At 46.1% G+C, this 15,395-nt stretch overlaps 2 protein-coding genes across 4 annotated transcripts; one reads left to right on the forward strand and one right to left on the reverse strand.

Annotated features, from left to right (window-relative positions):
* Nucleotides 1-21: 21 nt before the first annotated feature.
* Nucleotides 22-3,963, forward strand: LOC143897690 (uncharacterized). Its single transcript, XM_077406510.1, has 6 exons — nucleotides 22-750; nucleotides 824-941; nucleotides 1,056-1,409; nucleotides 1,569-1,835; nucleotides 1,915-2,183; nucleotides 2,254-3,963. Exons 1-6 carry the CDS (start codon nucleotides 653-655, stop codon nucleotides 3,062-3,064), a joined length of 1,917 nt encoding a protein of 638 aa, XP_077262636.1. The 5' UTR covers nucleotides 22-652; the 3' UTR covers nucleotides 3,065-3,963.
* A 600-nt stretch (nucleotides 3,964-4,563) lies between these two features.
* Nucleotides 4,564-14,925, reverse strand: Khc (kinesin heavy chain). 3 transcript variants are annotated; one of them, XR_013256977.1, is made up of 15 exons: nucleotides 13,987-14,925; nucleotides 13,396-13,537; nucleotides 12,891-13,064; nucleotides 12,507-12,775; nucleotides 12,173-12,419; nucleotides 11,849-12,085; nucleotides 11,337-11,683; nucleotides 11,045-11,254; nucleotides 10,811-10,954; nucleotides 10,433-10,717; nucleotides 10,120-10,305; nucleotides 9,820-10,023; nucleotides 9,344-9,638; nucleotides 9,089-9,191; nucleotides 4,564-8,758 (listed from the first exon to the last, which is right to left on the reverse strand). XR_013256977.1 is itself a non-coding variant. In XM_077406504.1 (14 exons), the coding sequence occupies exons 1-14, from the start codon at nucleotides 14,143-14,145 to the stop codon at nucleotides 8,619-8,621; spliced, it is 2,976 nt and encodes a 991-aa protein (XP_077262630.1). In that variant the 5' UTR covers nucleotides 14,146-14,925; the 3' UTR covers nucleotides 4,564-8,618. The 3 variants fall into 3 exon arrangements, 2 of the variants coding, with proteins under 2 accessions (XP_077262630.1, XP_077262631.1); XM_077406504.1 differs by lacking the exon at nucleotides 9,089-9,191 and having other exon boundaries at nucleotides 4,564-8,695; XM_077406505.1 differs by lacking the exon at nucleotides 9,089-9,191.
* Nucleotides 14,926-15,395: the final 470 nt, after the last annotated feature.

Genomic DNA, 15,395 nt, shown 5'->3' on the forward strand with positions numbered 1-15,395 from the left:
AAATTCGACTGTGATTTGGGCGCGTTCAGCAGACCAAGCCGCTGAGTAGCAATCGAACGTGCGTGGCTCTTTACTTTTATTAGAACCAATCGATCAACGCGGAGTGTTGACAAGACGAACTCAACAGTTGTGCAACAGTTGTGTCTGCTAAACGCGCCCATTTCAGATGTGTTTTCCGAACGCAGCGCGGGCATCCGCCATCCGCCGCGGGTTCTGCCGGCACGTGTCCCGCGCCGCGCGTATCGTGCGACAACGGGTTCGAGGGACGAGGGTCGAGGAAATTCGAGCACCGGCACCGGATTGACCGGATGGATTTGTCGGACCAGGGGTGGTCGACGGGACGACGGTCGTACGGCAAGCTTCCGCGGGGACTCCGCACTTCGCGTCGACGTGACGTCGCGACGGCTGCGCGGCGCGCGGTTCCTTGCTTCTCGCTGAACCGACACCCCTTCCCCGGAGTCTCCGGCACGGCAGGTCTTTCAGGTTATGTCGTGCCCTGCCCTCCGCTCGCTTGGCGGGAGATGCGGCACGTGGTCGACGTCGCTATCTCGTGGGCTCTAGATCGTCTTCCTGCCGGCGCGGCGCGGACCCTCGCCCTCGCCCTTCTTTTAGCGCGCTTTTAACCTTCCTCCCTCCCCAGACCAGACGCGACATGGAGCCCGATCGGAACGCGGCGTTCGATTCCGTGGCCGTGTTCGCCCCGGTTCTTTTAATCCTCGCTACGTGCTTGACGGTCTTCCACAGGCTGAGGTGAGTTACTCGCTCCTCGCGTCGCTTTTGAGAGCGCCCCTCGCTCACCGCGATTAACGTTACGTTCCTGCAGGGCGAGATGGCCCGTGAAGGTGAACTGCTGGTTTTGCAACGAGAACACGAAGGTCTGGCGGCAGAATCTGGACTGGTGGCTGTGCCCTTGGTGCGAACAGTACAACGGCTTTTCCAAGGTAGATTAGCATTGAGTCATCTCTTTTTTTCTTTTGCCTCCTACAACTGTCCACTCGCCGAAAGACAATTTCTCAACGCGGTATATCGATGAATGCGAAATACTTGTTTTCCAGAATGGCGATTACGCGTATGATATTCCGGAGCAGTATGCAACGTCGAACGTACGTACGAGATACTGCAGGCTGTCCGAAGGAAGCGACGATCGTCGCGGCCTCGAGGGCAAGCTCTGCGAGTACTGCAACAAGCGGGAGAGTCTGAAATTGTCGGAGCTGTCAAACTTTGAGCCCAAGAGCAAGAGGCTCTTCGACACGGAGCTGAAGGCGTTTAAGGAGCACCTGGAAGTGAGATATCCGCTGTGCGACAGCTGCAAATTGACGGTGCGGGACGCGTTGCGCGGGCAGGCGGTGTGGCTGACTCGTTATAAGATGCTGTTCTTCAGGCGGAAACCAATCAAGACGCTGGTCGGCGTAAGTACATTTGCTGAAGGAAACGTCGTTGTAGAGATTAACGGCGTGATGTTCCAAACGTTTGTTACGTTGTCACAAATATCTGCCGACGTTTCCATTGATATCCCCCAACAACGTGCGGTTGTAGCAACAAATAATCGTTTGTTAGCGCTCTTGCAGAACGCAAGAAAGTCGGAAAGCATTTTCCGAGCTGCCTCGATGGTTCAACTCGCGATACTCGTGTACAACCACGACTTCGTTTGGCTGCCAATCGGTGGACTGTTCTTTCACCTGTGCGCTTATTGGGCGAGCTCAACGAGGAACAGGAATTCCGATGTGTTATTGATACTTTTATGGTTCTGCCTTATTGTCCTCGTGTCCGTCAAGAGTTCGGCGACTCTTCTAAGTGCTTGGCTCACAACGGAGCACGTCGCGCAGTACCGCATGGTGAGCTAAACGAACGGGAAATTTATTCTAGCGCTCGAATATATCTCTAAATTTAGCTTATCGGTCTGTCTCTTTTCAGATAGCGGTATGCGCAATTGTTACAGCTTTGGTGAGCCTAAGATCCGGTATAAAATGTATCCGGTATAAAAATACATTGACCGGCTCAGTGGTGTTCAAGAAGATCAAGTTGCGCTCACAAAACGCTGCCTCGCCTCAACTTGCGTATAACGATCAAAGCGGAAACGGTATCGTTCCAAGCGAAATGAACGACGGTATTGAATCGTCGGTCTACGCGACGAGTGAATTGTCTTCCACTGAAATCAAATTCAGCAAGTCGCATTCAGCAATGTAAGTGTCTTACGTCATTTCTGTCGCTCCTCTTGATACGCGAACGCCTGTTATTTCCATTTGTTTTCAGACTGAGACAGAAACTGTCTACGATCACCGCAAACGAGGGTAACAACGGTTACGTGAACTCCATTTCTCAAAATGAGAATAGTCTACCGGACTGCTGCTTGAACGACAGCCTGAGCACTCTTCTCCTGAGCGAGGACTCGCCGAGGTGCGGCAGGAACGCGAAGGTAGCGCCGGCGATCTTCGAGCGAAGGATATACAGCGCGACGAGCTCCGTGAATCTGTTCAGGAGATCCGGCGGCGCGTACAGCAAGAGGAGGTGCATCCTGTCGCCGCCGAAGCTCAGATCGGTGACGCAGACCTCGTGGGTGGCGGGCGGTTACTGGCAGGAGGGTATGATGACCGCCACGCCGCCGACGCTCTCGCGGTCGTCCAGCCAGAGCTCCGGCTTCGGCTCGGTCGGCTCCTCCAATCTCGCGCCCTCCCGCGAGCCGTCCGTGCACGAGTTCGACCGGTGCTCCGTCGTGTCGGAGGCCACGCGATGGTCGTGCCAGACGCCGCGGCCGGGCCCGGTCGCGAGGCACGACTCGCCGGTGCCCCGTCCGCACTCGCGGTACTCCGACGCGACGGGGAGTCACTCGCGATCGGTGCTGCCGTCGCCGACGATTCGCGCGACGCGCGACCCAGACAATCGCAATCAGGTCCAGGAGAGCTGCGTTCGCGGGCCGAACGTCGAGGATCGAAACGGCTCGGTCCCGGTGTACGCCGGTCATCGCGCGACGACGGTCATCGCGAGCCCCGGCTGGCTGTCCGCGCTGCTCTGCGGCTCGCTGATACTGAATATGATAGTGCTGTGCGCTACGCTGTTACGTTAACGTCGCGACGACCGGAATCGCCGCGCGCCGGATCGTTGTGTGTTCACGCGGTAAATTTTTATCGATCGCCACAACTATTCATGTGATCGCTAGCGTTAATTGAACCTCGAGTGATCGGCGAGTGCGGTCGGCTCGACCAGGGAAGATCTTTCAATAATACGTCGTTTTTCTTTCTTCCTTCTCGCATGCGATCTTCTACCGCCGATGTCTTCGAGTCTAAAGATTTAATCTTCCGATCTTGGGGTTACTTGGGAAATACTTAGAGATGGTACAATTACTGCCAATTAAGGGATGAGCACGATGTTCCATTCTACTGCCGGGAAAACGGGAAATACGATGTTACGCACTGCCAATATACTTGCTCGTCGAACATATCTGCCAGTCTGCGCCTCTTTTTTTCTTTTATTGGATGTCTTTGGAGAGACACACTGCCATGTTTTATCCTCTGGCCGTCTCGAATATTTTGTATAGATTACTGTATAGATTACCTTCCCTTCCGTATTTATGTGAACATTCGTCCGCTCGGTTTCTTTAATCACCTTTTCCCCCCGCAAGTACACGCCCGTTTGCCATTTTCGTCGAGACGGTGGTCTCTCGGATCTTTATTGCTCTGACGTAGGGCTGGACTTCACGGGGCTTCTCGCTCAATGTCGATTTTGTGAATGCGTAAACGGAATGCCTCTACGCATTCCGAGTACATTTTTCGGATTTCTCGCGCCTCAGCTTTTGGGAGTAATTTTGCGCGAAGGGGAAATCGCCGCGCAGTGTCTCGCAATGTATCGTTTTTCGTTTGTATCGAGTGCGCACCGAATAGAGCACTTCGCACGACGCTTTTCCCCTTCGTATGGAATTATTCCGGAGAGGATGGGACGCGCGAATGCCTTTTTCACGTTCTGTAATCACATTTATGAAAACTTTAAGCCTCAGTGAGAAATACGTACGTAGCTGTAGTGATAAGTATAATTTGTTTACGCGTTACGCGCCAAATGTCTCTCGTTTTTTCACACGTAATATTTATCGGCAAAAAAAAAAGACCGATTGTACATACATACTGCCGGGAACTTTGTAAAAAGAAAGGAAAGATGCGCTCTACGAGACGGGCGCACGTATGTAGGTCTCTTCTTAGCCTATGGACTGGGAAACTTGTTGTAATAATCATGTTGTTTATTGTATTCCAATTATTGTATGTTTTGATATCTACTGATATTGTACAATTCTATCGATAAGAATAAAACGTGAACTTTTACAATACGATCCACCGAGTGGTGTCGCCTTTAATTCTGTCGAGAAAGTAAAACCGTAAGCAAAAGCAGAAGAGAAAACGGAAGAAGCAATTTCGTACAAATTAACTGTAAAGCTCGCATTAAAAACTTTTCGCGTGACTTTATAATTACTTTAGAAAATAAACTCAAATTAAATAAGCATCAAAAGTTAAATCTGTTTAAGTAGAGCGATATCAATGCAGGGCTTTTACGCACGCGCAATAAGATGTGTGTATGTATAATATATTTTTTTATTATATTTTTTATTATATTACCTTATAAATATATTTCTTTCGGAGATTACTTCGCCGGGACAATATGCGGTGCGACAATAAATAAATAAGTGTATACAGTCGTGTGATTTTCCTTACCTTATTCTTCTCTTTTCTTTTTTTTTTTTTTTTCAATATAAGCACTGTTCGTTTTTCGATAATCGAATAATGATAATAATAATAATAACGATATCTCATCTTAAAATTACAGTTTTAATCCGAGGAGAATATTGTATTACAATTCATATAGTACCTTGTAGCTACAGCCTCTCTTCTACACCCTGCATACAAATTTGCTACCGCCTATATAGTGTCTATGCGTTTCTTTTTTTCACGTTTTCGTCTCGTTTTTTTTTTTATTTCGCTACATTGCTGTTTCAGATGAGGTAGATCTGAACTCGATTGCTGATGCGAAAAACGTACTCGCGGAGAGTACTCTCGTACATGACCAAAAAAAAAGGATCTTTACAAAAATCGTTTGCGTAAACCGTCGGAACTTAAACGTTCTGCTCGCTGAGATTCTCTGAGATCGTCCTCTCGACAACGGAACGGGAAATCCTTTTCTTTCTCTGTCTTTTTTTTTTTTTTTTTTTCGAGAAGTCGCGATGAAGAAACGAAAGAACGCTTCGCTCGTCGTCGAGACGAAGAGACCGCGGTTTTGTAGATCGACCTCTTCTTTAACAGTGACTGGACTGGATGGCTGCGTGCACATAAATCGTTAACAGTCTCGCCTACTTGACTTGCGATAGGTGTAAGTGTAATTATTATTCGTTTTCTTTTTTTTTCCTTTTCTCAGACACGCCGGAGACAATTATGAAAATAATATACCGACAGCTCTGTCTTTTCCCCGAGTTCGTCGGCGAACGTTATTTCGATACATTACATATACGTCGTTATTCGTTAATAATAAGGATCGATCGTTGATGTTGCGCTTTAAAAGGGATTGTTGTCGCCTACTATCACAAAGATCGGTAGCGATTTCTTACATGATTCCTTACGTAATCTCGTGCTTCTTAACTTCTTTCGAAGAATCGGAAATCTGAAATCGACGATCGCGGAATTACAATGGTTCGTCGAAGCCGATGATTTCGATTAATTTAATGAATCAGCGGGAGAAAGGGAGAGAGCAGAGAGAGAAACGCGGACCGTTACAGGCGCGCATTACAGTTTTCAGCGCAACACGATTGGGGGAGGGAGAGAAATACATTCATCGGCGTCTAAAGGGGGACGCGCGTTGAAGAGAGAAACATTAACATTACAGACGTGTTGGTGTGTGTGTGTATTATATTATATCTGCGATAAATACAATTCGTGCATAGAACGCATGCTTGTCTTCCCTCTTTCACCACGGAGAGGAACATACACTTTCCTCTACGTTCCGAAACGTTACGCGAAACTATCGTGACATGTGTATATATATATGTAGGTCCAGAGGTATGTTCCGGGACTGTTTACGTTTTTTGAAATGTACAGTCCTGGAATATAACGCATATATATGTAATCAGATTCAAAAAACTGTCCCAAAAAATGCCGTAGGACATCAATTTTTTCCAGGACAGTCCTGGAAACTGCCAAATGTCCCGGAATATACCGATATCAAAAATAAAAGTCCCGGAACATACTTCCAGACCTACATATATATATATATATATATATATATATATATATATATATATATATGTATATCGTATATTTACATACATTCGACAAAAATAGCTTAAAGATAATTGCACTCGCATTAATGCACCACTAATGCACACTTGTCGGTCGTCTTCGCCTACGTACGACCAAAGAGGAAAAAAAAAGAACGCAACTTCCTCGTCCTCGATACAGTTATATATCACAAAAGTTAAGAGAGAGAAAGAGAGAGAAATGGGTAGTGTGATAAAGGAAAAAGCAAGTATTAGTCGAATACTTCTTCTCGAGTCGAGTTTACATCACACATCTTCATCACGCTTCCCCGCGCCGCTGCTCCGCGAAGAAGCTTCCGTAAAGGCCATTGCACGTAACAAATTTTTAGTCTTAATCGTAAGGCCGTAAGAAAATAGACCACGCACACTCGATTATTCTTCGAGCTCAAGGAGAATAATCGACTGTGCGTGGTCTATTTTCTTACGGCCTTGCGATTATGACTAAAACTTTGTTACGTGCAATGGCCTTAACGGTGCGACTCACTACACCCGTTTATCGTTAAATAAGTCCCGCGAGCGCTCTCAGTTTAGCTCGGCTCTGAGAATTTCCGCGATCTCGAGGAGGATCGAAAAAAAAACTGGATTTTTATAAATAAAATCTGCTTCCATAAATAGCTCTCGCTCGCGACAGAGGGTGATTACATCGATTGCGCGCGGTTGAGAACCTGTTACAAAAGCGATAAACGCAGGGTCGCAGAATGCCCGCATGTACGAGAAAAATGTATACGAGCACCTGTGAGAGGCCGTCGTTAACCGTCCGCTCGGGCCATTCGCGTAATCGGGCGATTCGTATCTTATCGTGATTATAAATTAGCAACGATACGGCTATCTCGAGCGCGTGATCATACGTAGAGAAGCCTTATAAAATGGATTTACAAAGAGACGTGCGATAAATCGCGTGTAAATTGGGCGGGAAAAAGAGCGTAGAAAATAACGTGATACAAAACGCGCGAGAACTGAGCTAGGTTTTAAAAAAAGGAGTAACAAATCGCGAGGATCTCTCGAGGATTAACGAAGGCGACGCCGCGAGTGAGAGACGCGGGAGCGCGAAACTCCGACAGTTTCTCTTCCTCTTCCCTTCCTTCCTTCCTTTCGGGACGGGCAGATTTCACTGGGTTTCATCGCTCGATCGGAAGAAGCGGGGAAGAAGAAAGTCCGAGGCTCGTCGGAAGAAAACCGAGGCCTAGCGTCGCTCGGTGGTCGCCAGGGAGCAGCAAAAGGAGCGTGTCGGGGATAAATTAATCTAAATTAGACGCACGCGAGAGAAATGGTCGGCGAACTATACGCACGATAGCCGGCAGTCGCTTCAAATCGCTCTACTTTCTTGTCGCGGAATAGGTCCTCCATGAATTTTCCTCGCTCTGATAAGATCGCACACCGGACCGGCCGCCGTAAACGCGAGAGCTCTCTGGAGAGGCAATTCCTCGCTTGACCAGAGATCAAGTGTGCCCTCCGGGCAAAAAGCGCACTGGGACCTTCGGGGCCCGGGCCCAGGACGCTAGAACTCGGTCTGAATTCTCGTCTTTTACGCTTGGACCGCATGGAAATAATGTTGTTGTCGAGTGCGTAAAGTCCACTTACACAATTCGTGCCGATTACAATTTATACTTTGTATCCGAGTTGTTATCCACGATCGCGAGTTCTAGCGGCTGAGGCATAGAGCGCTCTTATCGCGAGGTTATTCTTATCAGCTAGCAGAGAGATTTCTTACGATTACGAATACTTGTGTAAGTATTCATCTTTACGCGATCATCTTCACGCTTGCTCGAAGCCGCATGTCCGATCGTTTTCTTGATCAGTGAACCGGTATCCGAACTAAACACCTTAAATATTCGTTGCCCCTCTCCTTCGAGATCACGAAAATCCTGGATTGCGGCAAGTAATTCTTAGTATTTCTCTCCATTAAATTTTTTAGACTGTGCGATTTAAATAGAGACACTAAAGTATAAATTATTTCGAGACTGGCGAGAGGCTTCTCCGTGTGATTCGTTCGATTCAGACGTTCATATTTTAAAATACCTATTATCGAATCGGTATCATGCATATATATGTATGTGACATTAAATTATAAATTATTTATAAAAATTAACTATTTACATCGACAGGACATGCAGCGCTTGTGACATATGTATATATATATATATATATATATATATATATATATATGTCACATATATATTGTATTTAATTTAATGCATTTATCTTATATATACCTAAGCACATGCTTGCTCTGAGAAACAGAGGAAAGAAACAATTAAAAGAACTGGCGGTGCTCTCTCCTTGCGAATAATATAGTACTATGCCCTTACATTAATAATAATTATAACATTTATGCATATCCGTTATACATAAGAGCCGCTGGAATTCTTTTGTTTTCATCGATGAAAGCGTTCTTGCATTCGTTTTCTGTAAAAGTGAAGGGTATTTTGGCATTATGCGATCACGATCACTGTACGCTGTTACCCATATCTGTGTGTGTGTGTGATCAGGAACATGAAAAAAAAAGAGAGGAAAACAAATAAATTTCCAAAGCAACGTTGAACAGTTAAATAAAATTTCATATTTTATGAAATTAAACATCGTGATACTTCGATATAAATTATAAATAATACGGCGGTAATCGCAACTGAGAACGTCTCAAATAATTGAACTAAGCCGTGCAAAAAAGGATGCGATACGTTAAAAAGGAACGTCGCGAGGTTTGTTCGCTTTTTTTTTATTCGCTTATTTCCTCCTTAATGAAATCGCGCGAGAAGCTTGGTGCCAAGGTAGTAGACGTAACAAAATCGACCCACTTACTCTAAAGCGCAGAGCTGCCTGGGGAGCCGCCACCCCTTTTGTAACGCAAAACCGAACAAACCCACGCAACGACACACAATGTAGGCTTTTTAATTAAGTAAATCTAAAAAAAAAAAAAAGAAAAACAAGATGATTGTACATACATACAAGACGAGGGAAATTTACGAAAAAAAAAGAAAGAAAAAGAGAGACGACTGGCGATTTTAACTGGCGCGGTATGTAGCCGGAGGGAAAGAGAAGGAAACTACTCCTTACCACGATTGCCGGTTCTGATGGCGTTGACGTTACTCAGGTGGTGCTGACCGGCCCGAATCGGCTTCGCGATCTGTGCGCTCGGTCCGCGACGCGCCAGATTCTTTTGCCTAACCGCCTCCTTGATCCGATCCACCTCGTACTGGTAGCGCTTACGATCTCGCATCGCGCCCTCCTTGGCGTCGCGCAGCGCCGTCTCCAGAGCCTTGACGCGCTCCATCGTCGCTCGCAAACGTTTCTCCAGTTTAGGCAGCTCGCAGCGAAGGTCTGCATTGTCTCTGACAAGTTGTTTGTGCACCTATGATACAAATGCGTATTATATACAGAATTAATATATTAATAGCGCAAATATATATATATAAATGATAAGGGCAAATCTTAATTATAACTTGATTATAATTAATAGTGACATATTAATAGAAAGTATATTGGTAAATAAATGTGAATTAATAGATAATTTGCACCCGTTTGAGTTGTACCTTCGTTAACTGGTCCAGATTGTTTTCCAAGAAGGATATCTTTTGTTTCTGCGCGAGGGAACCACCATCATCCTCGTTATCTTCCGCATTGATGGTCTTCTTTATTCTAGCCTGCAGATCCTGGACGAACAATTTGCGTAGATTGTGCAAGGTCTGCAGTTCTTTGGCTACCGTGTCTTCCAAACCCTTGAGATCTTTCCTTGCCTGGAATTGATTCGACGTGATTATAAATTTATTTTTAGACTGCATTTGATAGACAGACTTGCTCGTCCGTCACATAAATTTTTCTATCAAACGTACCTGTTCTCGGCGCTCGTTCAACAGCATAAGTTCCTGCAGCTTGACCGATTTGTTGGCCTCCTCTTGTTTCAGCCGTTCGTAATCGGCTTGCATTTGCTGATGTGCCAGAGTGAACTTCTGATTGAGGTCTTTGAGCTCGCTGATCAGTTCCTGCTTCTCGGATAGTTCGTCCCTAAGCGCAGCAACCTTCAATAGAGTTAAATCCAATGTTAGAAAATTTGAAATCCGAAAGAATCCGAAAAACGGCGATTAAATCCAAGGCAAAATAGTTAATAATTTAGTTTGATTGGAATGTGTTTCACAAATAAGCAACCTGTTTTTGATGCGCATCCCTCAGCTGATCCATCTGCTCCTCCAAGGCCACTCGCATCTTCGTCGCCGCCTCCTTCTCCTCGGCCTTCTCCTTGTTGGTAACAGCCTGCACCTGTTCGGCAGCCTTTAACTTGGCGCATTCCTCGCGCAACGCATCCACGTCCTCCTCCAGAACTCGTTTGCGTGCATCGGCTTCCTTCATCGATTCCGACAGCGTTTGCATACGGGCCTCGTGTTGCGAGATCAACAGTCGGTACTCAGCCAAGTCCTTCTCGTACTCGGAAACCTAGACATTTATGCAAAACAAAGATTGATTAAAGGAAAGTGACGTGGAGAAGAAATCGTGATTAATGCGATGACGTGAAACGCAGCCGCTCACTTTCTTGTTACAGTCTGTTTGGAAGCTTTCCAATCCCTGACACCGCTGGACCAAATTCTTCACCTCGGACTTCATTTTGCTGATGAACAGTCTCGCCACCGTGAACTCTTCCTCCAATTTACCATTGCTCTCCGGCGGAGCGATCTTGAATTCAAATTGAGGTTATAATTGATAAAATTTGTATTAAATAAATCACGAAAAGTATTTATTTTTACTTAGTGATTTAATCCTTACTTTTAGGTTTTCGTTAGACTCGCCACCGATAGCCACCCCGATCTCCCCTAAATCTTTTAAGAAGTTTGCTAGCATCTCCGCGATGCGTTTCCTCTGATGCGCCGACATGTCACGTAACTGTTGCAGCTCGGACGCGGTGTTGTTCAAAGCTACTTGTTTAGCCAGGAGCTCTTCCGTCATTGATTCCTGTTCCTTGTTCTTCAGCTCGACCTAAAGTTAGAGTAGCAAGAATAAAAAAAAGCTTGTCCAGTTTTCTGAACAGTAGTCTCTTCCATCGTTCACAAACAATTACCTCTTGCGATTTCTGATCGTAATTGACCGCAAGTTCTTCCAAAGCTTGCAGCACCTCCTTCACTTCCTCTTTGGCGCTCTCGTTCTCTTGCTGTATTCGATTCATCTCCTGTTGCAACTGTTCGTAATCTCGCCTCGCGCTGGCGATAAGTTCCTCCTGTTCCTCCATCTGCTCCTTCAGTTTCTCGACATATTGCGACTGTTGATTGATCTCCTCATCCTTGTCATCCAACTGTTGATACAACCTCTCACGTTCCTCTTCGAGTTTTTGCCTCTCCTCGTTCGAGAGGGAACCAATCATAAGACCGCCGCCGGGAGTAGCAGGCATGGGACTGTCGTCCAATTTAACTGTAAAACAAAGAACTTTGTAACACACGATCTGCAAAAATTACACTAATCTAATCTAATCTTACAGAAAGATTATACAATTTTGCAATCATAATCTTTTCATCCATGTTGTTTTAATATATATAAAACTTAATTAGATGGGTGTGTTTAAACTGTATTCATTACCTTCGATGGGTGCGGTGATCGGTGTGGTAACATCCGGTCCTTCAACGAGACTGACCTGCTCCTCGGGTTTGACGGTCTCACCCTGCCGCCAACGCGACAATTCGGCCTCCAATTTGTCCACCTTGCCTTTCCATCTCGCCACTTTCTCCTTCTCGCGTTCGTAGCGACGTTTCCATTCTTCGGCCGTGAGTTCCTCGTTGACGCATACAACGTTCTTGATGGTCTTGGCGCGTTTACCTGTAATAAACACGGTCTATGAAATCTGCCGAGAACAAAGCAGCGTGTATCGTGATAGGTAAAAAAAAAAATATAGTATAAATCTACCGAAATCTAAAGTCGATTTCGTTTCAGATTCGTTGAAACTAGCGGGAGAGCAACAGATGATGATCGTGGTCCTGGCGTTGCCACCCAAGGATTCTTGTAAGATTCTCGTTAGCTTGGAGTCACGATAAGGAATGTGAGTCTTATTGCCGTCAGCCAAGGCCGAAATTACGTTACCAAGTGCAGACAGGGATTTGTTGATGTTCTTCGCTTCGTCCAGCACCGTTCCTTCTGCACCGGTTTTAGAAACCTAACAAAACGTGAGAATATGGAAAATACAATAATAATAACCACAATGAAAATAGGAAAAAAATGTGGTTTGTTAATAAAATCTCACCTTTTCGGAACCTGCTAAATCGACGAGGTACAGTTTGCCGGAGAGCTTCTTTTGATTCTCCAAATTCTCTTGTTTGACGTTTATAAGAAAAACGGAATGGGAACGTGAGCTGTGCTCGTTCATGTTGGTCACGGCGATGTGCCGGTTTGACTTGCCCTCCTCTATCACCTCGAACACCTCCTCAGGACTAGAAACAAACCGCTCGGTCGCGCCCTTCACGAACGGCACCCGGTTCTTGTCTTCGTGTACGCTTAAGTTAACCTTAGATACTGAAACAGGAAATCGTGGAGATTCATTTTGAAAAGAGAGCGTACAGAGATGTAGATTGTACAAACGTTGTGATTTTTTAATAATAAATAAATGTAAGATCAAACGAGGATTCACCATCGAGAAGATCCCTGATTTTATCCATATAAATCTCAAAGTATGACACTTTGATATGGAATTCCAGGTTCTCCTCCATGCCGTAAATATGATTGAAGATGTCATTGACAATTCTCGGGATAATGCCCTGTTTGTTCGGATCGCCGATGACTCCTTCCATTGTGTGCGTTTTACCTGCGTATGAAGAATATTATAAGTACGACATGTTACAATTTTTATTCTACAAAGTGCCTTTGGAAAAGCAATCTTTAATTTTTCATATACCTTCTATGCTTTTATTCCACAAAATTGGTGCCTTTTTTGGCAACAAATGTAAAATACGGCAAATCTAAGCGAACTCTACAAAACTCATATAACACTTGCAAAATAAAAATCAAATCTTTGAAGAACAATAGTTATCCGAGTTCTAATAAAATATTCTGAGGATTTTAGATTTTTTTCAAACTTTCCTAGGTAATAAGCACCCCGTTTTACAATCAATGTCTCGAATACAAAGACTCTTTACCTGACGATGTTTGACCATATGCAAAAATGGTTCCGTTATATCCTGCCAGAACATCTGTGACGATAGACTTTGCGGCCTCATTGTAGACTTTGTCTTGCGTAGCATTTGGTTTAAACACTTTATCAAAGAGGTATACTTTGCCCTGCAATCAATATAACGCGTAGCCAAAAATTTACATTCAGAACGTGATAAGCTTTCAATAAAAATAAATCTCTATATGACTATTAATCGCACAAAACTTTCCTTATTTCTCAACTAGAATAATCTATTATAAATGTCTAAATTAAAAGCACACAGGTAATTATATGAAACGTATCAGACTGCACAGAGTCGTTACACTTATCGTGTACAGTATTTTCCAATGATTTAAACTCCCAAAAGATGTTATTAATGCAGTGCGCAGAATGCTAAATGCAGAGTGGACTCCTTAAAATCCTTAGAAATGTGTAAACTAAATGTGTAGAAACTATGAATCACACAGATCTAACACGGATCTATATATACACAACATATCTATATAGAAAAACGCAACAATAAGGGAGAACGGGAGCGGATCCCGACGTTCGCGTAGGCGCGGAGCGCCCCACGTACCCCGATGGAGATGCAGTTCTCATCGCCGCCGGACGGGAACTTGACGATGAACTTGGAGCCGGCCTTCTCCTCGGAGTCATTCAGCGGTCGAAACCTGCAGACCACCTTGATGCTGTCCTCGGCGGCGATCTCTCGCTCCCTCGGCGTTTCCATTGCCATTGCGAGCGGAGGCGACGGTGACGACGGCGACGACGGCGACGACGATGACGAAGATGCGTGCGTGCGTGCGTGTGCGTGCGCGCGCGCAACTTTGTATGTGTATGTACCTCGACGGTGGTATCGGCACGGCCGATACTCCTCACCACCTCCCTCTCCGCCACCACCTCTTCTTAGGCTATTCTCCGCTGCTTCCAACTAGCAACTAGCCTCTGCTGCGATTGTACGTGGAGCGAGAGCGAGACATAGGCTTCTCTCTCCTTCCCCTCCACCCTTTCGCCTCGCTCACCGCGCTGCGCTCCGCTCCGCTCCGCTCCGACAGCAGGCAGGTGAGAGGCAGGCCCGTCTGTCACACCGTTCTCTCGTCGAGCAGCAAGATGGCGGCCGATAAGTGGCTGGCTGGCTGGCTGACTGGCCCGATCCTGGGCCTCGAGGCCCGCTCCGGGAACGATTCTCGCGGCAACGACGGGCGACGACGCCGACGCTTCGGCAAGACCCGCCCGCCCGCTCGTTTGCTCCACTTCGCACCTATCTCTTTCCCTCCCACTGTCTCTCTCTCTCTCTCTCTCTCTCTCTCGTTCGATTCGAAAATTGGCGAGCCCCGCGCGTACCGTTCTCTTCCGCTGCAGGCCGCGAGGACACGCGAGGACGCAGGCGGTGGCGGCTACACGCTACACGGGCCTGACGGGCCTACCTCTGGAGAAACTTGGCGAGCGATCCCCGAGTGCGCCGCGAGCGCGCGCAATCGATGACGAGTCCGGGGGAGACGGTGACGGCGTGACGGCGACGTTGCGCGCTCAGCGGCCCGCACACCTACATCTACACCTACACCTTTATTATTATCATTATTATAGGCTTGGACGCGCGCGAGCGAGCGGCGCTCATCGCCGTTGCCTCAACGCCTCTCTTCTCCTTTCCAATTATCACCTCGTTGTATTCGCACCTCGACAGTCATTATCGTTATCTACATGTAGACCTGTACCTCCTACACCTAAATTTATCATTGTTATTATTATTATCGTTATAGATCTGGGCTTATCGCGCCTTTTAAAGCGCGGCTCTCCGCGACGCTTTAAATTGTCCTCAATTCGCATTTCAATAAATTATTATTGACCCGGCGCACAAACGCGAGACAAAAATGAGTAGGAACGCGAACTTTGCCGTCTCATCGCAATTAATATGTCCCGCGTGTGACTTTCGCCCGATTTAGAGTTTCCGCATCGTCACAGCGCGTTCCCGCGCCGACAAACGAA

Source organism: Temnothorax americanus, unplaced genomic scaffold (genome assembly GCF_048541705.1).
Source record: "Temnothorax americanus isolate GAGA-0224 unplaced genomic scaffold, ASM4854170v1 Scaffold21, whole genome shotgun sequence".
Taxonomy (NCBI): Eukaryota; Metazoa; Arthropoda; class Insecta; order Hymenoptera; family Formicidae; genus Temnothorax; species Temnothorax americanus.

Bases quoted from the DNA above. Each gene is read 5' to 3' on its own strand.
- Khc (XM_077406504.1), bottom strand. From the start codon at position 14,145: ATGGCAATGGAAACGCCGAGGGAGCGAGAGATCGCCGCCGAGGACAGC. The intron at 13,065-13,395 runs GTAAAGAGTCTT...CTTCATACGCAG, and splicing joins ATATGGTCAAACATCGTCAG to GTAAAACGCACACAATGGAA. The intron at 10,955-11,044 runs GTAAGGATTAAA...TTTGAATTCAAG, and splicing joins AGTCTAACGAAAACCTAAAA to ATCGCTCCGCCGGAGAGCAA.
- LOC143897690 (XM_077406510.1), top strand. From the start codon at position 653: ATGGAGCCCGATCGGAACGCGGCGTTCGATTCCGTGGCCGTGTTCGCC. The intron at 942-1,055 runs GTAGATTAGCAT...CTTGTTTTCCAG, and splicing joins AGTACAACGGCTTTTCCAAG to AATGGCGATTACGCGTATGA. The intron at 2,184-2,253 runs GTAAGTGTCTTA...ATTTGTTTTCAG, and splicing joins AGCAAGTCGCATTCAGCAAT to ACTGAGACAGAAACTGTCTA.